Genomic DNA, 26837 nt, shown 5'->3' on the forward strand with positions numbered 1-26837 from the left:
AAGAGAAATTATTACAAAGTACAATATATGCTTGCCCTATTTTTGCTATACCCTAGGTTCCTGCTTAGGGCTGCTGGACACAGGAGATCAGGCTGAGCAGACCCTTCATCCCATACATGACAGCAGTTCTCTGTTCTCATCATACAGAAGAGAACTGGCTGTCAGAGCAGCTGTGATTTTCTGCCTCTTGTACTGTAATGCAGCCTCAACACTTTCATTATTCTAGTAAGTTGTTACGTCTTTCTCCACAGCGTACTTTCTACAGAACAGTGTGAAAACCTTTCCAAGTTTCTGCTGCGATTAGATACTTAAGAAAGAACTGTTTCATAGATATGACAAAGATGCTCCGATACACGCACATCAGATTAATATGCTGAAATAAATAAAAAAAAAATGATAAAGAAGCATCGAAAGAAGAAGTGCAAGAAGTGCACAAAACCCCCATACCATACACATATTCATCTGCTTTCTCACATTTCTCTGGAAACATTAGGAAAAAAATAACGAGCTGCCCACACATTTAATATCAACTTATGAACCTCTCTTGGCTTTACTGTAAATGCCACCATAAAGGAACAAAGAAGTTTGAGATGGGGCTGGCATCAAGCACAGGACCAACTCAAAAAGAGCCGAGTTCCCAAAAAACTGTGATTCTAGCTTATTACAAGTAACTAATACATTACTTTAATACACGGACGTCTGTTCAAAGAGAGCTGGTAGCTAATTACATTTGCTATTTCAATGTGGAACAGCAAATAAGGAGCAATACTTTTAATAATATTTTCAGAGCTAAACCACACAATAAATATTCCATGTGGCACACACCCTACACCTCTGCTCAGAGGTGATAGCTTCATCAGGTTGGTTTCTCATTCTGTGCGGAAGAGAACAAACAGCAGGTCCTGTTCGGAACTAGAATACGACAAGTGATAATGAATTACAGGCAGGGTAAATATTGCTGGTGATAAATAAATTTTTGTTATAGTTACCCTGCTCTTGGAAGGATTTTGTTACAGACAATGAGGAACAGAATATTTACTCACAGGAAGCAGAATGAATAGAAAAGGTTCTTTTCATTGTTTGCTACAAAGGTCCGTGCCGTCAAAACCGTGGGAAATTCTCCATTTGGACATGAAATGAACGTAACCACTATCACTACTCAGACTAACGCTGAAATTCTTATCGTTAGTAAGAGTTCACAGAGATTAAGCTGTAGTTAAGTTTGTGGGATGTGAGGACACAAACGTTATTTTGATCACAGAATAATTCAATTGGAGCGATGCCTAACCAGCACATTGAACTTGACTAACTGGTTCCTGCATTCACTAGTGACATCATGGAGAGTTTCTGAACAAAACCCAAACCTAAATTATAGCAATTTCCAGTTAGTCACTGTGCAAAGCTTGCTTCAAGTCCTAGTACCAACTGAGCATGATTAGATCCCTGAAAATAACTCTTCTAAAAACCACTACCATAGCTTTTCCGATTACTTTGGGCTCAAATTTGCCAATCGGGATCAAATTCGCCAAATTTATACCAATACTATGATAGTTAGGATTTCTTCCTAATTGTCAACTCTAAGAACTCAAGTCCAAGTTTGAAGAAAGAAGATTTTACTTCATATTGTATAATGCAATTCTTTCCTCACATCTCCCTCCTAGTTTGAAGGCCATTCCAAAGCGAAAACTGTTTTTTCCATATTTTTCTGAACGCCTAACACAGCACAGCTTTGACCTTCTAATGCACATACAAAACAACTGAAACAGAATTGAATCTACACTATATATATGTGGAAAAGATATTTAATTGTAAAATAGAAAAAGTAGGCCAGAGTACAGTTTTAAGGGTAATTCCTGTGTGTACAGTATAGGTAAACTAGACTTTTTGCTTAAGTTTATATAAACAATTCCATAAAAGCAGTGAAACATGGAACAACAAAGCAAAGCACAAGGAGTTTTATCTTACAAAAAAAGGAATCTGCACAGTAGTTCAAAATTTAATGTAACACAGCACTGAACAATCTTAAGGCAGCTCAGTCTAAGCACAGGACTAGAAGCCAGAAACTCCTGAGATCCATTCCCAGGTCCACCACAGATTCTCGTGGTCTTGGGCCAGTCATTTAACACGCCCTGTGTTGCGCTTATACCAGTTATAAAATTGAGACAGTAACACTCACTTACCTGCCTCAGGCAGTACAGTAAGGGTTCTTTAAAAGATTTTACAATGCTCTGAAGATGTAACGTGCTATATAAATCCTAAGCATAATAGATCACTGCACAGACACACACAAACACAGTATCACAGTGAAGAACAATGATGCCGGGTAAGAAGAGCATCACTACAACATAAAAAAATTACTTGTCCAATTGCATAATTAAAATGCAAAAGTCTGTTTAGAAAAGAATGTATCACTGAAATAATTTCAAGGCTGTTGGGGGAAACGGATCAATAGGAAAATTCTAAAAGAACTACTATTTGTGTTCCAGTGGAGACATTCTTCCCTATTTGTTACTGAACTTTAAAATTTTTGTACAGGAAAATTGTAAGACACAAAGTGAAGTTTCAATGCCTCCACTACCAAATTTTAAATTGCCCCTAATATGCAAATTAAGATTTTTTTTTTTTGTTCCTTTTAATTACAAGTTACATTCTTCCAAGAAATATACCACCCACAATAAAACTGGCTGCAGGCTTACTTCAAATGACCTATAGACTAAACATTTTTCTCATAATTTTTCTCATCTTTGCTGAAAAATACCTACGCAAGATGTATGTGTAGAAATTATAAAAACATGCAGCATATGTACAAACTGAAAAGTTTAAAAAATATTAGCTTCATATACATGTAAATCTACTTGGATATATCTGAAATTAAATATAAAAATTTCACCGCCTAAAATAAAAAAAAAAACAAAACAAAACCAAAAATGGTTTTCAGAGAATCTGAGACAACTACTTAAAGCTGTACAAAGATTTCCACCTGGAAATGTCTTATTCAGAGACGTTTAAGTTGTTACCATGTAGAAATAACTGTTAATTCATTTTGTCACATAATTCATTTTCAAGTTGTCAGCTTAAATCAACAACATCACCCTTAAAACTGTTCTGTTTTTCAGAAGTTAGATTCATACTAAAATCAAAAATTTCACAAAAACATTGGCTTCTCATGTTTCTGGATCCCTTCAAAAAGATTTATCAACTCATTTTGAAACTGTAAAAAAAACAACTATTTACAGTATTTCATTTTAAATACTTTTCACAATTTCTAAATTCAGAGTTTTTATGTTACAAGTAATTCGTCAGAGCTCACGGCTTAAGTCCAGTTATCAACTTGTAGCATCTTCTCTATCATGTAATCCTGTGTCTGTACCTATATAGCGTACAGTTCAAGATTGTACTGCAGGTTTTTGAAAGTAACAGGCTTTGCAGTATGTTCATTTTTTATTAAACAGCTTCTTTATTAGTCTGGAGGCGGTTCATTGCCTCTAACTTCTGCCGATAAGCCTCTGCTTCTTGTTCTTTCTTTAGAAGCTGCTGACGATATTTTTGTGCTTCTCTGTTTGCCTCATCCAGTTGTTTCTGAAGAGTTTCTCTTTCCTATTAGAAACAGAACCAGCAATATTTTGTCAAATACGTATCAAATACAAGTTAAAATGGCAAATACTTTTTCTTTACGTGCAGCTCAAGGGTTAGGGTATCGTGTAGAAACTGTTCATTTCTTACTCGGGCAAACATATATGAATGCTGCTGTGTAAATTAGACACGAACTCTCACACCAGGCAACCCCCCACAATAAGGCTTGAAGTGTAAATATAGTAAACTCAAGTTTCTTTAGCTGCAAAGATACCAAACAATTCCTCACGGAAAAAGAGTGAAATAAAAAAGCGGAAGCATGGTCATCAAATACTAATGTAATATATTAACATATCTCCAACGATTTAACTCCCTTCGTTACCTTTTTTTTTTTTAAATCAACTTCTAATAGGATCAGAATCCAACCTAACAGGATTGTCCCTTTCTGTTTTATTTCTAATCAGACAGTATGATCAAAAACTGTTACCTATCATCAATTTGCACTGGAAAGTGACAGCTGCCCACTAACAGAAATATACACATAACTGATTTATAAATGAAGTGATCTGAAGTGATTGATACTATGCAATCCAGAGGTATAATTACATCCCCAAGGACACCACATTTTTATGAATTAACAGGCATTTAGCTAGATATTCCTTTTGAACTGAAAAAGGTTAACTTAAGGCTTCATCTTGCATACAAGTTTGTTGGGAATGGCTATAAAATGGTTTCTAAGCAAAATAATACAGGAAATGCCACTTCCTATGAAGCTGCCTTAGAAATGCATTCTCCCGAGTTCCTATCTCCAGTGACGTAGGTACTGTCATTTTGTTTGATGCTGCACTGAGCCCAATTGAAAAAGCAATTTGCTTGGAAAATAGTTTTGTTTTGATCTTCAACCAAATACCACTTCATTAAAGTGCATCATACTTTTATGAGTAAGGTATTTGATTTCAAATCATTCTTTCCACTGTAGATGTTAAATAGCCACAGGAGGGAGGTTGTCGGAGAAGCAAGCCATCTCCCAGAAAAACAAAACTCTTATCAAAAACTGAGGCCCAGTGAAAACAAGTTGCCTTTTCACCTTATTCCCATCTCAGCAGTTCAGTATCACATTCCCATTTAATACCTCACACAGTTGTTAGAGGTTTTTCCCCACACACCCCCATAACAGCATCCCTATTCTTCACCTCTTTGATGCACTCACATATTTTCATGGTCAGAGCCTGAAAATACCACCAAATACTCTGCCTCCCTTCTACTTGCTACTGTTCTCAGTACTTGACACAGCCACATTTAGCTGTCACATGCTGTGCTGAATGTGCTGGAATATAATGACATAGGTGATGAGATCATTGCTAACAGCAGCATCTGTATAGCAAAAACAACAGGTGAAGGAGAGATGTTATTAACAGGTTATAAAGACTGGCTAAAACAAAGAACAGAGCAAACTCCATTAAGTGCAACCTGATTTTACACAGGGCTTTAAGAGCTGAAGGAAGCAAGCTAGAGTTTGGTTCATTTGGAGCACGTGCTAATAAAATGAGAGTTTATCTGATCTTGCTTACTTATTTGAAAAGGAAGTTCAGCTTCCACTGCTGAACATTTGCATTCTGTTTTTTAATCAGCTTTATGAATGGCCAAGCCATGTAGTGAAGTAGACTGACAAATGCCAAATGAAGGGTAGAGCGTAGATCTCAAAGGATCTGGAATACAGCAATTCTTTATTTCTGTAAGTTATCTATACAGTTTAAGGGGACACAACAGCTTACATAAAATGGCCTCATGGAGTAGAAAGCTGGTGAAAAGAGCTACAAGACAGTTCTCAGGGAAGCAATCAAAAACAGTTCATCCTGCTACATGTGGAAAGCAACCCCTCCCTCTTGAGGGCACTCAGTTCTGGGATACACTGAGCAGGGCATTATCTATTATCTAGATCATGAATTTGTCACGTAAAAAACATCAGAGATCTACTACTGGCAAGAAGCAAAGCTGCTCTATCTACTGTGCTGCAGAAGAGTAAGAACCACCAGTAGCTCACTGGCCAGTGGTTCTGTGGTGCATTACAAAAAGCAAGGTGCTATCACTACCATGGAGCGTGTGCAGACTTACGAGTATTTCCCACAGAAGAGAGAAATAGAGCCTTGTACCCACAAGCAGTACAACACATTAAGGAAGGGACAGAAAAAAGGGGGGAAAAAAAAAGTCTCAGTAGCAGAGACAAGAAGATAAAAACAGTATCCACCAGACAGACTAGCAATTCAAAGCATGCGGGTTAGTCCAGCAACTAATAGCTGTAGTTTTTAGACATAGACCTAACGTAAACAGAATGAGTTAGGGAACTGAGGCCAAGCATACCTCTAATGAGGCAGTGGAAAGAAAACAGTGCTTCTGGAGGAGCATTGCAGGTCTACAGTGGACTGAACAACGGAAATCGGTTCCTTAACTTTGACATCTAGAATAGGAAGGACTATATCTGGTCTATTAACTTCATCAAATCCAGAAAGTGTTCTTAGGGCATTCTTTAGAACACAACTGAAAGCCTTCTCATTATCTGAAGTCCTTTTGTATCAGTATAAAAACCTACCCAGGTAAATATCAAATTAGAGGATCCTGAGTGCTCTTAAGAAATCTTCCATTTTATCAGGGTATTTTCTTCATTACATATAACTTTTCTTAACAGTCTATATCTTGACAATAGAGACACCCATAACTAAAATAACCAAACCAAGCATTCTTTTTAACGACAGAAAAAGCATGGATATGAAATCACTAATATAATTGATTTACAATTATGATTTTTTTTTTTAGTCTAATGAAATTATTGTCCTGGTTCTAATGCGTGTCACCTTTCAAACATGCAACATGGGAAAGACAGTCAAATTCAAGAATGAAAATAAAAATCACTGTATGTTAATGAATTATGCATGAAAATGAAAAACAGAGTATCTATGTGACAGTGGTTTTTTTTGCTGCCATCTTACGTTTAAAGTATCAAAGCATCTAGGAAAACTACTATCACTCTTCAAAATGAGTGGAAACGTTTGAACTTAACAGACCCAAAAGAGAAAAATCAAAAAAACACCACTATAGCTTTAGTTGTTTCACAATACTTTCACAGGAAAGTTTGTCACCTCACATAAATGGGAAGATGTTCTAAGTAAAGACCTTAAAACTACAGTTAACAGTTCATGCACTAGGAATTTAAAACAACTGAAGAAAGCACTCTTAGCCTGGAATCAACTCTTTATAAAGAAATAAAGGAATGAATCACCAAAGAAACCAAACAATAAAAGTTTTGTACATTAAAAAAGTATTTTAACAAGGGGAGGGGTCCCACTCCCTCCAAATTCAAGTATCTACCACCTTCCGTGATGAAGTTTGAAGTGAACTGACTTTATGTGCACTTCTTTAATGTCCCTGTTACCACAGTGAGGTAGCACCATGCTCCTGTAGGCTCCTGAAGTCAACTGGCCCCCAAGCAGAGGCAGACTCTGCAGGAGCATTTCCATTTGTACAGGCAGGGACAAAGTCAGTCGCCAAAACTTGCACTTAAGAGTAACAGACAGTAAACTCATCAAAATCAACTTCCTTCGATATTTGAGAAACATGTTTAAAATACGTAACTGAAACTGGTAGTTCCCTTCAAAGAATTATTTGTACTGTTATACCAACTATCTGTAATTAGGGACAGGTCAATTAATTCCTTAAGGAATCTAGGTACTTTTTCCTTCGCCTAACAGAATTATTAAAATACTTAAGGAAACATAATTTCCTTTATGAATAATTCAGGCAGATGTTTAAAAGTGTGAACAAAAAAAATGCTTTTATTGTAACATTTATACATTTTAAAAAACGCAGCAACAAAATTTCAACTGTCATGATAATCTGTAATGACCACAAAGCTGCAAAGGCCAAAAATATTGGATGTGACAACTTAGGGACAGGGAAAGCAAGTGATGAAAGATGATAATCATTGTTATTAGACATGGATAACATATAGCACATACTGAACAATTAAAAGTATTCAATTAGGCACAATTCAATAATACGAACCGGAGAATACAAGCTTTGATAAATGAAGTTATCATGGAGTTGACAAAATGAGAACTTACAGCCTAGTCAAGGCAGACAGCAACTTTCACAAACTTTTGACCAAAACTGGTGAGCACAGTTAGAAGTAACAGAAGAAGGAATGAGATGGTTGACCTATTGTGGCTAATATAAAAAAACTACAGTTTTAAATTGAACAGCTACATCTATTTGTTATGTATAAAAAGAACAGCTCTCTCAATGTTGTTAGGTCTTCTGCACTATAATTTAAAAAAAAAACCACAAAAAACAAAACAACCAAGATGGTGCAAAGACGTGTAATAGTAAACTGCTCCAGAAATTAAAAAAAAAAAAAAAAAAAGAGGGGGGAAGGGAGAAGGGTGGAGCAGATAAAAATTGCAAACACAGAATCTTACTGTCTCACATTTCCATTACCAGTTATCTAGGTATCATGAATGGAAAGGAAACACTGCTAAAATTCTGATCTCACAATCAGGACAAGCATGTGGTTATAACAGAAAGATGGGGGTACAGTACTCTCATTCACTGCTAGCGCAGAAGAGTCGAGTTACTCGATAACATATGGGTACCTAGTTTTTAAAACTAGCTAGTGATCTTAAAAGAAAAACAAAAAAATTAAGTTATCAAATACTTAAACAAGTGTCACTTTTACATGCACAACCAGAGGATGAAGCAAACAGCCCTCCTATATTCTTTTTACAACTTTGTAACAGATGAATTCCTGTAACAGGGGAGACTGAACAAGTTATTGTTTCACACACTTCATTCTCTGTAACACAGAAATTAAACTCTAGAATGACACAAAAAAAATCACAACCAAATACTCAGTGCTGAACAATCTCGTTAACACACATCATGTAATATACTCCTTACTTCTATTTCTGCAGACTCCACACGGTTTTCAACAATCTCAATGCACTGTCTCTTCACTGGTGGTTCTTCGCTTATCACAGTTTCTTCAGCAATGTCTGTTGCTGGAACTGTTAATACTGAAAACATATTTGTACATATAAATACGTTTACTTGAAGCAATATTTGCGCTATATAAAATTCATATAATTAAGTAATTTTATTAACAGCAATAAAATGCAAAGACTTTCCTTTATGAAAACACAACTATATAGTAAAGTGCATTATAAAGTCATTACGGGGAAAATTTACTAAAAACTTTAGCTGCTTGTATGCTGCTAAAGAATTTTATAATTCTGTTACTGAGGTCTCCAATAGTTAGCTGTCACTCTGGAGTATCATTGCCGTTTTTCACAGAGTAAGCAGACAATGGAAGTGAACCGCAGCAGTTACCAGTCTGTCATTTCTATAATTGTAGCAGACCATCTCCTTTATAATGTTTCTTAAGTAAATACTAAATACAAAACAGCCTTTTGATTTTGATTAATTAGAACACCTTAGGTAATCTGAAAATCCAGCAGTTATTAACCTTAGAGGAAAAAAATTAGGGATCTAAAGAAATTCATACTCTAATTTACTGATGCAACCATCTGGCAAAGAAACACAATTGTCACTTCAATGACTACCTACACACGTTCATGCTTTCTGATAACTAGCTGTATTTGCTCAGACAGATTGTCAACTGAATCACTGGTCTCCGGTGTACAACCCTTCAAGCTCCACACTGTGAGTCCTCATGAAGAAACCAGGGAAAGAATCGCTTTTGTCTAAATAGTAGCGGCAAAGCATCTTTAAAAGAAACCACCTAAAACACACACGTCACAAAATGGCACTTACTACACCAGCAGCTTCCACAAACAAAGTACCTATGATCCAGCAGGACAATTTGTGTCACCCTGGCTTCAACTGGTTCTGCCACTGCTCCTCTAAAACCTCAAGCATGTAAGACTCGGCTTTTGTTCTGTGAAGAACACACTCCATGGGACATGCACAGCTTGCTTCATGCATCAGATCTCTAAATCCAAGCCTCACCTCCCCACACACTATTTCCAGCAAGGCAACAGCATAAATATTGGAAGGATGCTTCTGTTTTGCTCCATCTTCTAGATTTCATAACAAGTTTGCAATAATTCAACTTATTGAAGGCAAAGCAAGTAATTATCACTTTTCCATTAAATGTCCTATTTCTCTTCCATACAGTTTAGTAATTCTTCTGTTCTTTCTCCTAATGCAGAGGCTCAGCTAACATGCGGTAACTCACAGAACTGCAGCAGCTCGTGTGTCTGAGCCTTTTGCAGTACAAGAATTAAAAGCTATATTTAAATTGATAAGTACACTAAGTTGTCCAAGGTATTTGCACCCAACTATTTATTATTATTACTATAACTACAGTAGCCCTGTAAGCTTGAACCATACAAGTTTCCACTCACCTTGCTGTCCATCTGGCATGGTCACAATGATTGGCTGCCCTATTCCACTGGTGGGAATGGAATGCAGGTTACCAAGCTGAATGCCGTCTGTAACTATAGTAATAACTTGCTGACCTCCAGAACTGACAACTTGCTGAATAGCACCATCCACAGATTCTGCAGTCACAACTTCTTCCGTGGCCACAACTATCAACAGATTAGTAAAGGAATTAAGTCAATTTATAAACTAAGCTTTACGATTTCAAATACATTGTGGTACAGCTGAGGAAAAAAATCCTTTCATGTCTTAAAATTTGATTGTCCCCATCCCCAAATTAATGCATTACTACATATTATATTGTTATTAGAAATCTGTCACTGGGCCTACAAAAAGCACTAAGATATGCACATGCATGCAACTCTGTCCTCGTTTACCTTGCTCAATATAATTTATTTTTTTTTTTTATTATTTATCAAGTTTCCTAATAGATACACTCTACTCGAAACTGGTGCTTTGGGTTCAGTGTTTACATGGCAGCAAGAACAAGAGGCGTTTCTAAGAACACAAATAACTGTTATATTGTACACAAGCTGGAATAAGTTACACTAACAGTAGAATAAAAAAAAAAATATTAAACTTGACATACTAGCTTGAAACCACTCCTCAACTAGCGCCTTGCTAGGTGTACCTCAGGACCCAGCCTGATAAGCAGAATTCTCTGTTTGTCATAATGGTCTTCAAAACAGTAACAGACTGAAGGAGATTCTAGAGAATCCTAAAGTTTTCTCTGTACTAAGTGGGTACTTCAAACACAACCCCAATTTTATTTATTATACAAAGTATGAAACGGGACTAAAAGAAAAGTTCTGCAGAGCTGACATTTTATACCTTTGAAGGAGAAAGATAAAGCTTAAAAAGTAAAATAAACACTGTACATATATTATATACCCCAGCACAACTAAATATTTCAAATTTATGATCTGATAACGAGTATACAGCTGTGAACTCTCACAGTTCCATATTACATCCATAAATCAAGGTAAGATAAGGGAAAGGCCACATTCAGAACTACAACACATACCACAGCTTGCACTATACAATATAACTGGGGTCTCATACTACCACCCTTATTTTTTAAAACAAGATGCTGAGACAAAGAGCAAGATTACTAGTAGCACAATCAAAGAATTTCAAGCACACTAACTCTGTATTTTATTTTCAATTTGCCAGGGTAAAAGCAAAGCCTTTGATTTAAATAACAGACATGAGAGTGCTTTCTATCTACAGAGATGAAATTAAAACCCTATAGACTGTGTTGTGATGCTCAAGATGAGAGAAGGTACATAAAACCCCAAAGCTTTCATCTTTTAAGTTAATTACAATATAACACACACACAAAAATCACTCTGTAGTTCAAATAATGACTGTAGTCACTGCCTTCTGAAGATCTTTATGTTCGGAGATTACTGTCCTATAGCACTCATTAAATATTCACAGAGTGTTTACTCAGTAAACCAAAACAGTAAGTCCTACATGAATAAGTGGTGCTGTATTGAACTTGATCTGCCTTCCAAGTACAGGCTCAGCAGTAAGAAAGACCACTCTCACAAAAAATTCCAAGTTGCAAGTGCCAATACTAGCTGCTGTGGCAAACAGCTCTGATCTTTCAGTTTCAAACTCAGGGCTGGGCTTTTAGTTCTGGAAGGAAACATTATTAGGACTTCTTCAGACCTTGGAAAAAAAAAAACAAACGGATATTTCATCTAAAAAGAAGCTATTCTATATAAAGGAAAGATATCCCCATAAATACAGGCCTTATTCCTTCCTTGCTCTCTTTCCGTATATATATCCACATAATCACTAGTTACCACACTACTTCATATGCTGAGGGGAAGCTGAAGTCATTTAAAATATCACTATTATTTTCAAGAATCACTATACTAACGTGCATTATTCTGCAGTGTGTGTGGGAAAAAAAAGAACACCTGCACACGCAGTAAGACATATGCCTAATTCCAACATGAGCGCACCAAACACATCTGACATCAGATTTTTCTCTAATCCAAGTTCCATACATACATTATGCACCACATTTGTACATAACATCCACGTCTTCATATACACTTCATCTGAGTAACAATTTAAAAAAGCATTATTCTATTCAGCTCCAGTGAGAAGCACCTTACTTTCTTCAGTTTTACAAAAATGATGTGTTTTTAACTGTAAGACATGAGGAAGTAGGGGAAGGAGAGCAGGGTAAAGTTAACTTGGGAAAAGGAGACAAACCTAGACAGAAATAATGTAAAAGGCAGAACTTAAGTGATTTGTCCAGTCTTAAATACAGGAAGCTAAATACAAGGTAAAAGCCAAAACCAGAATTCTCAATCCTACAATTCTTGAAAATATGGATCTTTTACAAGACGAGCACAAACTGAACGTTTTTTGCTTTTGTTCGTTTGTTGTTTTTTTTTTTCCTTGAACACACTACTGATGCACAGGTGACAAAAAGCTGCTTTTTTATTTTTTTATACTTTATAGACTATTAAAGGAGCAATAACCCAGGAAATAATTTGCAGACAGTAAGATGCTGCAAGACTGCCCACATGTCTGCATAAAAATCAAAGCAGAACAGAAAGCAACAGGAGGGTTCAGTATGATGCACACTGGAGGTGGGAAGCTACTGCATCAAGACTTCAAGCTTATTCCTTCCTGCCTGTCATCTCCTGCCTCTTCTATAATTTTATCTTGAGTGGTTTACTGATATGTAAGGTAGGTTATGCTGCACCACTGCAAGGGTAGGGTCATGAAACATGAGAACACTTGGTTAGCTACCAAAGTCCTGGATATGCATCTAATGCACTATAATCCCATGCAATCTCGAGTTTCTCTCTCCTACAATTACACCTGAGTTTCATTTTAATACATTAATTGACTGAAAATATCAGCAGCTTCTTCTGTAATGAAAGGCACTGCATTCTGGTTCTGAACCAGCCATTTCACTCGCAATATTTAAATGTCATAAAACAGTAAAGCTGTACTTAGGCAATGCTTTGACAAGGAGTAGAAGAAAAGAGCTATACTAAAAAGAAATCCTGCAAGACTTCAAAATACTTAGAGATGAAAACTCAAGTATATGTTGGGATGCAGCTGTCATGTCAGCCAGTCTGAGAGTACAGAAGTCGTTTGTATTTTCAGTGAAAGCCGTGTCCTTAAGAACGATGTCACCTGCAGAGCTGAATTCTGTGTGAGTTTTTAAAAGACTTTGGCCACGCCAAGTATCTCAGTTCTGTAAAATTTATCATACTGACTATCACCAACAAAAAAGCAAAGTAAGCGCATTTCTTTAGAAACATGTTCAGAAAAACTCAGGTTTCCACAAGCAACATAAATCCTTGATCAATAGAGGGTTGTTGCTCTCCATAGTGATCTCCAGTCACCGGCTTTAAAGTTAGCCTCATCTTGCTATATATCATATCACTAATTAGTGCTCAAAATCCCAAACTAACTTGGAAATAAGGCTATAGTGCTACATGTCAGTATAAGAAATACTATAAATACTAAATAAACTAAACAATCTGGCCTACCATAAAACTCCAGTAGCTACAGACATCATACTGCTTGAGAAAACCAGAGAGCAACATATGCAAAACAGCACTGGACAAGTAAAGGATGCATGAAAGACTTCACAGCTTTCTTTAGAAAGCCAGGTCTCCACAAAAACACCATTTAGGACTCTCAGAATAATAGAAGTTTTAATTCAAGTACACCATGTAACTACTTCAGAGACAAAAACCAGGGATTTCTGTGTCCCAAAGCTAGCTAGCAAAGAACTAGCACAGCACTTGACCTCCTAAATGCTAGTTTCACCTGATTTTTTATGCAATGGCAAGATATTAACATACATCATAACAGGAAAATACGGTCTGGAAAAGAAGTTTAATGGCATCCTCTTATAAAGCAACTTCCAATAACTCAGAAGCTTTTGATCGCATTTCAACTTTATTGTAGATGGCATTAGAACTTGCTTAAATTATAAAAGCTCTCTTCCTTGCTTCTATCTTTATTTCTCAAACCTGTTAATGGTAATGACTAGTCTTTATAACCCACTTTGATGCTTAAGATTCCTGACTGCCATTTCTTTCTTCACTTTGTATGTGTAATGAACAAAAGTGAAAAGTACACAAAGCAAGCACCACATTATTCAGAAAGAATGGAGAAAGACATCCAGGGCAACTTGCAGAGTATGGAACCTTCACCAACAGGTTTTTTTCAGACAAAGCAGTAACTGGCAAGGATCCATAGGGCAGAGGTGAAGGGTTTTTTGTGTTAAGAAACAGGAATACAAAACTTGAGAACTAGGGGTAATGGAATTCCTTGAGTCTTTCTGGCTTCTTGTCATGGCCTTATGGAATAAGAGAGTGTGCATATGTCTGCAGTGAGGGATGCAGGATGCTTCTTCCTAGGAGAACAATAATGTATTGCTAGGCTTATGTTTGTCTGAAGTGGGACATACTGATCACTACAAATTGTTACAAATGCAAGTAGAATACCTCAGTGTTAAAAAGAATACCCATAGACATTCTAATAGGCAAACTGGACATTAAGATCCCCAAATGTTCTTGTGCCTTTTGGCTGAAAATAAGAAAAATGCTGACAGGGTAGATGTAAACTACATTGGAGGCCATTTCCCAATATTTAACAGGAAGAAGCATTCAAAGAAAACAGTCTCCCACAAGTATAACTAGACTGTATATAGACAAAGATAGGAATTCAATCTCCTGCATTATGCTTGCTTTCAGCAAGATGAATGCTACTCACATTAGGCCCAGAAATACCAGTTGTGGTCAGAAATCTTATTAGAAATAATTGTACAAATGAATCTGGCAACCTTCCAGGTGAAAGTAAAGGAAAAATTTTGTTCATACTGAAAAAAGGAATTTTCATGCTGAAAAAAGGAAAGATCTCCAGAAGCACCAGTTATGTACTTTCAGTTTATTAAATAAGGTGAAATGACTTAGCTTTCTAACCTGGTGTTTCTGAAGAATTAGACAGTGGAGCTGATGCTTCTGCTAAAGCTGCCAATGTGGCTAATACTGACGTTGATGAATTTCCAAACTGTACAGCAGACACTCCTGTTTCATCTAGTAGAATGATAAAAATAAAGTTAGGTAATAAATTTAAAACCAATTAAGTCCTTTTTTTATTGTTATTGCACTGAAGCTTCTAACACACACCCTCTGTTCTCAGCAACGTTCTGATAAACCAAAGTGCTATTCTGAAGGCAAGTTTGTTAAGCACACACAACTTCTGAAAACTTATCTCTGTGAAGACTGCTGTTTAAAGTACCTAGATATTTACAACACATAAAACACATTGAAGAGGAACATGGTAACTACTCTGTTCTTACCACTGTTTTTCCTCAAGCCTTTTCACTAAATGGTGAAAATCAATTAAAGTATAAAATCCCAGTAGCTATCCTATAGGCATCTAAATACCTGTTCCATCTGATGTATTTGCAGAAGATACCAGACCTGTTAGGTTCACCACCCCTCCAGGTCCAATGATGAACTGTGGTGTTGCTGCATGTATCGTCACAGTATCCGGACTCTCTGGATTCGTATTGATTTGGTTCTGCATTGCAATCTAGGAGACAAAGGTAATAATAATCATTCCAATTGTAGGTATAAAGAAGTTATTTACCTTGTAAGAACCAGAATTATTGCACATTCCACTTAAACAGGGATGACCTCCCTCATTATACTCATGCAACATACACACATTGTGTCATATCTCGTGCTCGGTATTAGTTCATGAAAAGCGTTTTTTTAGCTGAAATCTAAAGACAAAAGGTCTGTTGAAGTGGAAGAGAATAATGACATACCACTACTTCTCCATACCGTTTATTGTAAACAAAGAGGAACATATAAAGACAAGGCCCTTTTGTAGATGTGCAAGCTCAAGTATCTAAAACAGAGGCCTGAAGAACTAAAACTGCTGTGGCAGCTACAGGCCATGAAAATCAGCTTGGACAGCATAGTAATTACCAGGAATTGAAGATGGCATTCTTCTTTTTGTCTGTCTTTGAATGATTATTGACTTTTATTTACTATAGCCTTTTTGTAATGAAGAGGAAGCTAAAGGAACAGACCAGAAGTTCACACAGTTCAAAATGTAGGGGTACACCAGATTTATACAGTGGCATAACAGTATTTTTTGGTTTGGTTTCTACTCTTCTCTCAATAATGCTTAGCACTGAATTTGTCTTCAAGACCACTACTGAAGTGTGAGCTCACATTTCCACGGAAGTATCTATTATAATCCCAATCATTTCTCCAACAATTCAATCATAGTTTTGCTAATTTAGGAAAAATTGGCATCTCTCATGTCCAATTCTGTTAGGAAATTAGTATCCATATATGAAGCTAAGTAAACACTCAGGTATAGTTAAAACATACTGGCAGAATAGGGAGTCACGTTTTTTATACCTTGCTTGTGAAGACTCCACCTATTTCTGCATATGCTCAAATTTAAGAAAATAAAGGATACTCATCCTTGACTTTGTATGTGGTGAAAATGGTCTTTGGCCAACTATTGCTTATTAACATTAATCTAATTTCCATGTCATGAACTAGACTGGAGTCTAGGGAATATTATCAGGGAATATATGATCTCACAGGTGCTATATATTAAAAGCTTAGTTTATCACATGTATGAACAAGTACTTTGCTTTAAGTTCCCTTAACATCATGAATCAAAAGTTACCTGTAATATTTCTGCAAGGTCTTCATTTCCATTGTCTACTGCAATATCTAATGCCGTTTTGCAAAATTTACTCTGAGCATGAACATCTGCCCCGTACTTGATTAAGAGTTCTACAACTTCTTGGTGGTTATGTTCAGTAGCCCAGTGAAGTGCAGTCATTTTAAGCATGTCCTTCGCATTGACATCAGCACCGTGCTACAAACAAGATCATTGCATAAATTATGTCATTAGAAGTATCTGAATTAAGTAACGCTGCTCACAGAATGAAGCCCAAAATTATCTCTATCAGTAATGTCCTGTTATCTCATATATACAGATGTATTAAAAGTACTGCAATCTAATTACCAAATAAATTATTTACCTTTAAAGGATTAAAGACTCCCCAAAACATAACATATCTTGGTTCTAAAAGCTGTTACTCACACAATGTCAAATTAGGAAGTAGTCTTATTTTGAAACAGCAATAAATAATTCACCTGAAATGATGATGATTTTAATGCAAAATAAACTACAGCTTAATAGGAAAACAAAGCACCCAATGCACACAGCATAAATATTCATATCATTTCAACGTTGGTTTCAACAACTAAACAGAAATTGCAAATATTAGATCACAAACCACTGTAATATCCCTGCCTCAGACCTTGTTTTAGCAGTCTTTACCTTAAGTAAGACTTCTACTATGCTGGCATGGCCTTCTGATGCTGCCATATGTAATGGAGTTCTGTCCACTTTGGTTCTGGCATCCCGACTTACACCTGCTCGCAGCAACACTTCCGTTGTTGAGTAGTGTCCGTACTGTGCTGCTAGATGAAGTGGAGATGTTCCCAACTGTAAAGTAATAGAAAAAGTGGACTTTTAACAGATGTCAGTATGAAGTAGTTCTTATTCTGGAGCTATCAAACTCAGGGGTCAGGTCACCACTTAAAATCATTTTCCCTTGCAGTCTCAAAGAAAGAAGCTGTCAGGGCTTTTACAGACTATGAAGAAAAAAAAAAAAGTTGAGGTTTTTTTGTTTGTTTGTTTTTTCCTAATAATCACACCACACTAAAAGCAGCTCACTAGAAGCAGTTTGTTGTTTTTTTTTTCTGAGGTCTGTGCCCTGCTTTTTCTGTCTTTTTGAGGTGTGATGTTTCAAGGGGCCTAGCCCCTTTTTTAGTGTTGGTCAACATGCCATACTGTCATTGGAAGGGACCTCAGGAAGTCATTTAAGTCCAATCTCCTGCTCAAAACAGAGTCAACTTGAAAGTTAGGTCACTAAGCAGACTAAGGCTCTTAAGGGCTTGTAAATACCCTAGAATTTTAGGTACCTGACCTCCCTAAACAACCTATTAAAAAACAGGCACCTCCAAAGACAACTCACAGTCTCTGTATCAGGGAACTCCCAGCTGCACATATTAGGTAGTTGGGACTGCTTTCATAATTCAAACCTCTCACTATACTAAATGCATAAACACAGTAACTAGGAGGATGATTGCTGCTTTCTCCCATTAACCATTCCAAAGTACATCTTAAAAGCCACCAGAATAAGCTCATTCGCAGTGTGTTACTAAAATCAGTAGGAGGTCACATGAAGAAACAGACAATTTTAATTCTGAATTAGACATTAGATGATGTGACTGCAGAATTCCAAGAAGAAACTCCCAAGGCTGGCAATATAAATGCTTAATTGTAATAATCCTATTTTCTTCTTCAGGTGAGAAAAATAAGAGGATTTACTGAACACTGCAAAAGTTTTCATTACCCAATCTGTGGTAAAAGGTGCTCCATTTGCCATCAAAATGCGAACTTCGTCATCTTGACCTGCTCGTGCAGCTTCTAAAAGTTTCTTTCCCAAATCTACTAGTGACATCTAGTGAAGAACAAAAAGGAATATAAAGAAAAAATAATAACATTAATACTATTTTAAGTATACAATTGCCACTGTCATTCTAAAAATTATTTCCGAACTACTCTGAAAAGTTCAAAAACTGTTTAGCCACAGAACAAGCTTTATTGATTGCAATAAGCAGTTTGATTTTTAAATTACTTTTGTCAGCCAAACAGAATGAACACTGGAGTACAGATTTCAGTATTACAATGCTATCACTTTGCAGCTGCTACGGTTACATCAAACTAAATTTAAACTGAACTGGATGCACATTTCTTACAGCAGAAAGCGGTTTGGAAGCTCTCACCTGATACTGCAACTTTGTGCAGCTTTCAAATGGTACTACATCACGGCTGCTACGTCACACGCCCAAAGGCACTACGTTCACTTGTCCAGACTGCCTATATGTATTTAAGAGTTACCACCATGTAAACGCATTTAGATAGAATGAAACACAACACCTTTCTGACATCTTGCCCATCCCTATCACTTCATTTTGTTCACCCTACAATATAATTTCCGCATTCCTAGCTACAAAGCGACGCAACAGGTGTGTATTATTGTACTGTTTGCATCAGACATATGAACTAAAATGTCTGCCTGAAAACAAACATTACTACCTGCTTCAACTGTCTACAGTTACTAAATAGATGTTAAGTGCAAAATTTTGGTTGAGGCATGACTGAGACAGTAGCTGAAAAACTCTTCACATCATCTTTAGATAATGTCCCTTCTACAACATGCAACGTTCCATACAAGAGCATGCAAAACTATACCTAGACAAATGACACTGTTTGACACAATGTTTCCATTGCATCAAAGAATTCCTAGTATAACATCTTTTAAAACCCACTCTATTTCATGCTTGCTATTAAATTCATTCAGTAAAAAGAAAAGTTTAGAACTAAACCTAAACTCACCAAATTATCTCAGTAACGTTTTAGTCCCATACCTGTTTTTCACTACCGAGATGCTAGGAATGGAATTACTTTCATCAGTTTAATTTCCAGTCACAAGCAAAGTAAAGCCTGTATTACTAATAACTGGCCATGCTACCAATGTCCTACACAAAGTTAGAGTGCATCAGTTCAAAAAGAAATCCCTACAGGATCATCTTTTATCTCTTTTCTTAAGCATACACTTCTATCACAAAACCATCATATTTAGAAAGTTCTCTGCACCTGGCTCAACTGGCAAAATCTGTTTGGTATATTGCTCAGTAAGCTGCAAGATATTGACTTTGGAAGAAATTAGAAAGGAAGATGGAAATACTGCAAATGGAGAGCTCCAACACGTATCAGTAGGGCCAGGAACGGGAGCAGATTACCTCTTTGTCTACAGAACTGACTGCAGGCAGCAATATCCCCTTCACCAGGATAACATTCCATTTATGTCCATCCTTCCAGTACATATGGACATGTTGATTTGTCTCCAGCCAGAAAAGGGAAGAGAAGCAGGAAGGTGGTAGGACAGGACAAATACTGACAATGGGAAAAGGAAGGAAAAAAGGAGCAGAGTCAGATGCAGAGGAAGGGACAACAGCTGACTCTCTTCCATAAAGAAAAAGAGCAAAAGAGACACAGGAATAAGAGAACATCTACTATCCCTGTTAAAGGGGGACACTAGGAGTAATGATATAAAACGATAATAGGACAGAGAGGGCATTTGGCAAGTGCAGTAGTGAAATGAAGGAATATAGCACTCCTTTTATATGGCAGCCTTTTTTTTTTTTTTTGGTGGGGGGAAGAGGCAGGGGAACGCAATTTAAGAAGGAAAAAAGCACACACAGACACACACACTTTTTCTGGTGGTCTAATACCACCACATCAAGGTCCTCAGAAGCCAAAGGAAACCTGGAACTTAATACAAAACATTGAAGTTAGGAACTACTTCGGAAAGACAACAATTCTTTTTTTCTTGTATTTATTTTTGTTTTAAAACAGCAGCAGACAGAAGGAACCAATGGAGTCTCCTTTCAGAATTACAGAACAATTGAGGCTGAAGGGGACCTCTCAAGGTCACCTAGCTGAACCTCCCGGTCAGCACTGGCCCAACAGGCCCAGGCTGTGCAGGGCTCGGTCCTGTTGAGTTTTGAATGTCTCCGTGGATGAACATCCCACCACTCCTTCAGCCTTGTTCCAGTGTCTGACCACCGTCATGGTAAGAGCTGCCTTCTCTGTATACCTGTCTGTCTTCATCTTCACCAACCAAAACCATAGCCTTGATAACAAGCTTATACATGATGTCTGTTAGACAACATAAGTAGGCTAATTAAATTACAGTGTGTACATTTAGCAACTACACCTATTCAGAACCCAGTGAGCACATTTATGCTGATGAAATGAACTGCAAAGTTCTTACCAAAACCCTATGCAGCAAAATCAAGCAGTAAAAAAAATTCAATTACGGTGGCCTGCAAAACACAAGTCTTGCTCCCAGGAGATGTTAAGGACAAACCAGCCCGAGATCGACAGCTTTTCAGAGTCTTGCTGAACCACTACTGTTGAACGCACTGTCAGAGTGACAGTACCTCCGTTCTCATCTCAATGCAAACAACAGCATTGGACTACACTCAATAAGTGTTCTAACCAAGGGAAAAAAGAGGGACATGGAAGATCATACATGACATGACCTTCTTTGCCACATATTACTTACATTAACCAACACTCTCTTGGTTGATATAGAGTGTGTGTATTTTAAAAAAATCAAAAAGCATCAGAAAAGTTCACATAGTTCTCATGACATAGAATTTTAATTTCAGTTAAAATGACACAAATATTCTTTTAAAAGGAATTAAAAGTTTCAGCTCTCATAGGGTACTTGAAAGCATGCTTGGGCCATCTAGTGGAAGCAAGTTAAAAACCTAGTGAAATTACACAAACTCAAAAATATAAATCACATTATATGTCACTAATGCACTAACAGCAGCAACTGAAGAGGCCTTTCCAACAAAAGACGCATGTACACTTAGTCACTTGCTAGCATTATCAAAATTTCTCAAGAGCAGTCAACCCAAACCTTATTTCTACTCGGCAGACAATTCCATGGACCAGTATTGTAAGGTCAGGAAACCACTGAGTAACAACACACCCCACACTTCCCTCCATACCCTTCCACTGCTGGTACTGGGACATACTGAGAAGCGTCAGAATTTCCCTTTCTTCCCTTTCCGAAAGATTCTTCAGCTGCTCTCTTAAGATCAGTTAGTCACACTACAACAGCACAGTGATACTACCAAAAGCAAAGTTCTGTATATAGTACAATAAAATATATTTAAAATTGAAATGAGATTTCCATTTCAAAACAGCACTCTTAGTTAAGTACTGCTTCTGCTCCACGTAGCGTCCCCGCTGAACTGTGTTGGAGCATGTTCTTCAGTAACCATGTCATTTCCATCAAGCTTGGCTAGCACAACAGCTGAATAATGCTTCTTAAGAGGATTCTTTCAGACAATAAATACATCCCTGGCTCTGATATAAAGTCTTGAGACTATTATAGTTATTCTTATGGCAATCTGAGTACGTTTTCAGACTTCTAACAGCTCCTACACAACTGCGTGAACAGAAGGGTTTATCTACAATTCAAGTAAATAGGGAAGAGCTTCTGCTGGGTTTGGACTTCTTTGCATTAACCACCCCCTGAACTTCCACATTTCATTACTGCAAAGCATTCCGTACAGTATTGTTAGCCAGATGCTACAATTCACTGGTAATTAAAACTTACATTAAATTATTATTGCTATTTTACTTCTGTTCAACAGGAAATCATACTGCTTTTTTGTATCCACCTTGGAGTTTTTATACATTCTATAAAACTCCAAACATCATGCTGTTACCAGAGGGGTATGTAACAGCACTTGATCAGAATTTAGGTGGACCTGTGTGCAAAATGGGCTCTTTGGTGAGGGAGAGGAACTGAAAAACATGCAGCTTGGGAAGTCTGGGGTCCCACACCACAGTCTACAGAGCAGCAGAGCCTGCAGTACAAAGAAGATTAAGTTTGGCTTCAAATACGGCAGCACCTTCAGACTGGAATCCTACCCCAAGGATCCTGGACCCAGCCCTACTGCCCTTCTACCACTGCAGTGGTGAACATCAGCTGGTCAAAATCAACAGGCACAAAAGAGGTGTTGCAGAACACGTGCTATCACAGAGACCTCACAGCCACCAGCATACTTCTACCAAGGCATGTGCCTAGAAGAGACATACTTGAGCTAGAAGAGCATGGACTGCAGCAGTGCAATTCACTGGAAGGTAAACTGAATCAATATGCACCATAACTATGATAAGGATTTACAATCATTCCTAAAAACCCCTAAAAGTTCCATAAAATGCTAATTAAACAGGTCTCCCTACTGAAGTGACATGCAGCTGAATTGCACTTGGAAAATTGCTTGAGATCCATCAACTCTCACACCCATTACATCTGGAAAAAAGAATGCCCTTTTTGGAATGTCATTTTCTTTTCATTATTTCAAGAAAAAAAAAAAAAAATCAACCTCCTTCCTCAGACGTGATCTTCAGAAATGCTACCATTCTACCAATTTCAACACTGCACAGTATGACCTGAAACTTAGAAGAGCAACTTCTAACTAGTTTTATATACCTATCTATACCACGGTCAAAAGTATTCTGAGGTACAAATATTTAGCAATAACTATTTAAATCTTTAATCAAGCACTCAGTTCTGATCATTATTAGAACTGAAGATCAACTTTTTATTTTTCATTTCTTTTACATCTTGATATAACAGTGCAATACCTGAACTCAGAACAATTTCTTCAAAAAGTTTTTTATTTCAATTATAGTTTTGTAACTTTTAAAGAAACCAGAAGGTCTGCATTAAACGTAGGTGTATTTCCATGTGCTAGCTTAGAACTTTGGTATGCCTTTACCATACATATCACTTATTAGTGATCATAGCAGCTTACATGGGATAAACTCAAAAAGTTCCTGTATTGTTTCCCAAGGGAATCATACCCTTCCCAAATGTATTTTGACAATGATTTCACAGCATACTTCAAATCTTAATATAAACATCATAGGCTTAGAGTATGCACACTTCTATCATGATAATGATGACATTAATATATAAAAAGCAGTCAGCTTTAATTCCAGTGCTTTCAGCTTTCCTGTATGACTGTGTTGTGTTTGTAACTAAATTCTCTCGGTTTGTTTAAACAGCAATATTGCCTTCATGTTGGACTACGTATGCACCAGATGAAAAATAACTGATTTGAAAAGACAGATCAAAAATGCAAATCTATTGTTGAATAGCTTAGTGGTTAAGATAGTCAAGCCTGTATTTATGCAAGTCTGTCCTCCAATTAGGGTCATATATTAATTTAAATTAGCAACAATCATCAACATAACTCCATTAAATAATGCAGATGGTAGAAAAGTCTTGCCCTTAAAAAGGAGAGCACAGACTTAGCCGCTATCTGCAACAAAATGCAACCTTTTAAAAATATTATTATGCAACAAGGGTGAACCATTGGCCCCAACCAAGATTTGGGTTGGCATTGCCAAAAAGCTACAAAGCTTTCACAAGTAAGTTTGGCAGCAGATACCAGAAAGTTTACATTACGGCAGCTATGACTGACATGAAGAATCTAAAGGCTTGCAATATAGCCTGTACTACAGACTTAAGTGTACACTTCAGACTGATCAAAACTTGAAAATATGCTCCAACAAAAATCACCAGCCTCTGTAATTAAAGCATTCTTTTTATTATGGGGAATCTTCCTTGACAGTTTCTGTCTAGCACACAGGCCTAAAAAAAAAAAAAACAAACTAGAAAACAAACCGTTTTCAGCAAAGAAAGTGGGTCATGAACAAGAGCCTACACCTCGTGTATGCTGCTCTGCCGTGTATACTCTTAACCGTATTTACACAGCGGATTTAGGTACCCTTACAAGTATTCCTGTGTGCATACACCCTTCAACGAAACTGCTTAGTCTTACTAATACTTCAGGAGTCATGAATAATTTAAGAAAAATAATTAAGCTGAAGTACTCCAATATGTGCATTCACAACTTTTAGCACATTTAACTCTAAGATGCAGCATTTGCCATTAAATAAAGGCTACCTTAGTAAGCAGGTTAAAGGACAACAAACAACTGCTGTAAGTTAAAAACTCTAAGCGCAGATGACTTCCTACAGGGGATTTCACTGCCGTGCCATCAGACAGAGCCCCACCAACAGAAACTACTGTTGACTACTAGTAGAGAGAAGAAAGACAACAGTCCGAACTAACACATCTTATCCCACGTTTATGCCCCCACCATATGCTTTATTAAGAATCCAAAGCGAAAGTCACAGACTCCGGGCGAGGGCCGCCGCAGAGGAGGGACGCGCTCCCCTCCCGCCGAGGCTGCCTCTCCTCAGGGCACCTTTGCCGCCAAGCACCGGCACGCAGCTCCGCCGCCCCCGGGGCGCCGGGCCGTGACAGGAACCGGCCACCCCGCCCCACGCCAGGCCCGAGACCGGCCCCACGCGGCCCAGACCGGGCTGCCCGGCGGGGAAAGCCGCGGGAGGAGCCGGGCCCCACTCTACCCCCTCAGCGCCTGGGCCCCTCGCTGGGCGCGTCGCGCTCGCCCGGGCCTGTGCGGCGGCGGGAAAGTGGCCGCCGCCGGCACCCGGGCCCCGAGGCGACCCATGTGTGTCCCCCCGCCGCCCCGCCGGCCGCTCGGCGGCCCCCGACCCCGGCGGAGCCCCTGCCCCACAGGCCGCGCCCGGCGCCCCGCGGGCCGCCCAGGCCGCCGCCGCGGCCCAGGCCGCCGCCGGCGCTGCCCGCGCCCCCCGCACGGCGGGGTCCCCGGAAGGCCGGCCAGCGCGCCCGCTCTCCCCAACAGGAAATCCTGGCTGGGCTGGGCGCTGCGGAGGGAGCCGCGGCGCCGGGTTCCGGGGGAAGTGGAATTATTTTTTACCAGCGAAGAGATCAACTTCCACATCCGGTAACAGGGCCCTATACAAAGGCGCAGACTGACCTGGAAAAGCTTGGCCGGCCCGGGGGGGGTGAGGGAGAGACGGGGCGCGGGGATGGGGCCTTACCGTGCTGCCGGCCCGGCCGCCGCCGCTGCCACAACAACCAGGGGCGCCGGAGGCCGCCGCTCATCGGCGCCCAAAAGCCCCACACAAAAGTCCCCGCTGCGGCTGGCGGAGGGACACGGCAGGAGGAGGGGAGGGGCGGGACGCGCTGTCCCGCCGCGCCCTCCGCCAGCCCGCCGCCGGGCGTGGGGCAGCGGGGTCGGCCGCGGGCAGCGCTTGGAGGGGCGCCCGGCACTTACCATGGGGTGCGGGTTATTATCTTATTACACAAAATATCCCCGACAAAAGGGGCTCGGCGGAGGGATACGGCCTCGGTGCCGCCCGCCGCGCATGCGCGGCGGCGCGGGGAAAGGCGGGGGAAGCGGAGACTGGAGGGGCCCGCCATGTTCCGTCCCGCTTCCCGCCCGGCGGGGGCAGGGCGCTGCCCGCCGCCCTCGGACGGCCCCGGAGGCTGGAGGCGAGCTCTCAGCGTGCCGGGGGCGGGGAGAGCTGCCCTAAAAACAGTTTAAGAAATAAGAAAGGGGGTCGCCATCCCTCCCGCGCGCCTTCTTGGGGCTTGTCTTTGCCACAGCACTCTTCCCGCCTCACGAGGCTCCGATGGCGCTCCTAGGCGAGGGTGTCCTGTCCGAGCAAGGACTTTGCTGCCTTGCCTCAGGGCTTTAGTTACGCTTTGAGATCGTAGAGATAGGATTTGATGTGGTTGAAAACTCCAAAATGATCCTAAGCCCCTGCTGCTCTGGCAGAGAGCTCTGGCCTTCTGTCCCGAAGGGGCGTTGGAACTGACATCCCGGCCCCTGACATGTTTCTCCTGGTTGTGTTTCAGCAATGCAAAGTGGTCACGCTCACATTCTCCCCAAAGCTATTCCAGGTCACAAATCTTAACGGTACCACCATAAAGCGTAGATCCCATAATCTAAAGGATTATCAATCACAAAGTTCTGCTGTACTTTGGAGATCATAACACTTACTAGAGATCTGTAGTTGAAGATCTGTGTTTTGGAGATGATAATACCTGCTAGATAATCAGAGGAATACTCGTAACAACATCGTTTATGTACCCATTATTTTTTTGCCCTTGACTTGTCTAACACAGCTTTAGAGAAAATACAAATAACCAGATGCTGAAGAGGGGACATCGCCGTGCAAATACCATGGAACTGGATGCTGAGGGACGGCTGAAACAGCCC

At 39.1% G+C, this 26837-nt stretch overlaps 1 protein-coding gene across 5 annotated transcripts; it reads right to left on the bottom strand.

The window, feature by feature from the left end:
• Positions 1-1785: 1785 nt before the first annotated feature.
• Positions 1786-25760, bottom strand: GABPB1 (GA binding protein transcription factor subunit beta 1). Of its 5 annotated transcripts, none has more exons than XM_074155509.1 (10): positions 25654-25695; positions 19929-20082; positions 18476-18583; positions 17395-17562; positions 16732-16926; positions 15501-15612; positions 14997-15110; positions 9990-10175; positions 8524-8639; positions 1786-3597 (listed from the first exon to the last, which is right to left on the bottom strand). In XM_074155509.1, the coding sequence occupies exons 2-10, from the start codon at positions 20010-20012 to the stop codon at positions 3445-3447; spliced, it is 1236 nt and encodes a 411-aa protein (XP_074011610.1). In that variant the 5' UTR covers positions 20013-20082; positions 25654-25695; the 3' UTR covers positions 1786-3444. The 5 variants fall into 5 exon arrangements, with proteins under 5 accessions (XP_074011610.1, XP_074011612.1, XP_074011609.1 ...); XM_074155508.1 differs by having other exon boundaries at positions 1792-3597; positions 15465-15612; positions 25654-25719; XM_074155511.1 differs by lacking the exon at positions 19929-20082 and having other exon boundaries at positions 25654-25760.
• Positions 25761-26837: the final 1077 nt, after the last annotated feature.

This window comes from Numenius arquata, chromosome 11 (assembly GCF_964106895.1).
Source record: "Numenius arquata chromosome 11, bNumArq3.hap1.1, whole genome shotgun sequence".
Lineage (NCBI taxonomy): Eukaryota > Metazoa > Chordata > Aves > Charadriiformes > Scolopacidae > Numenius > Numenius arquata.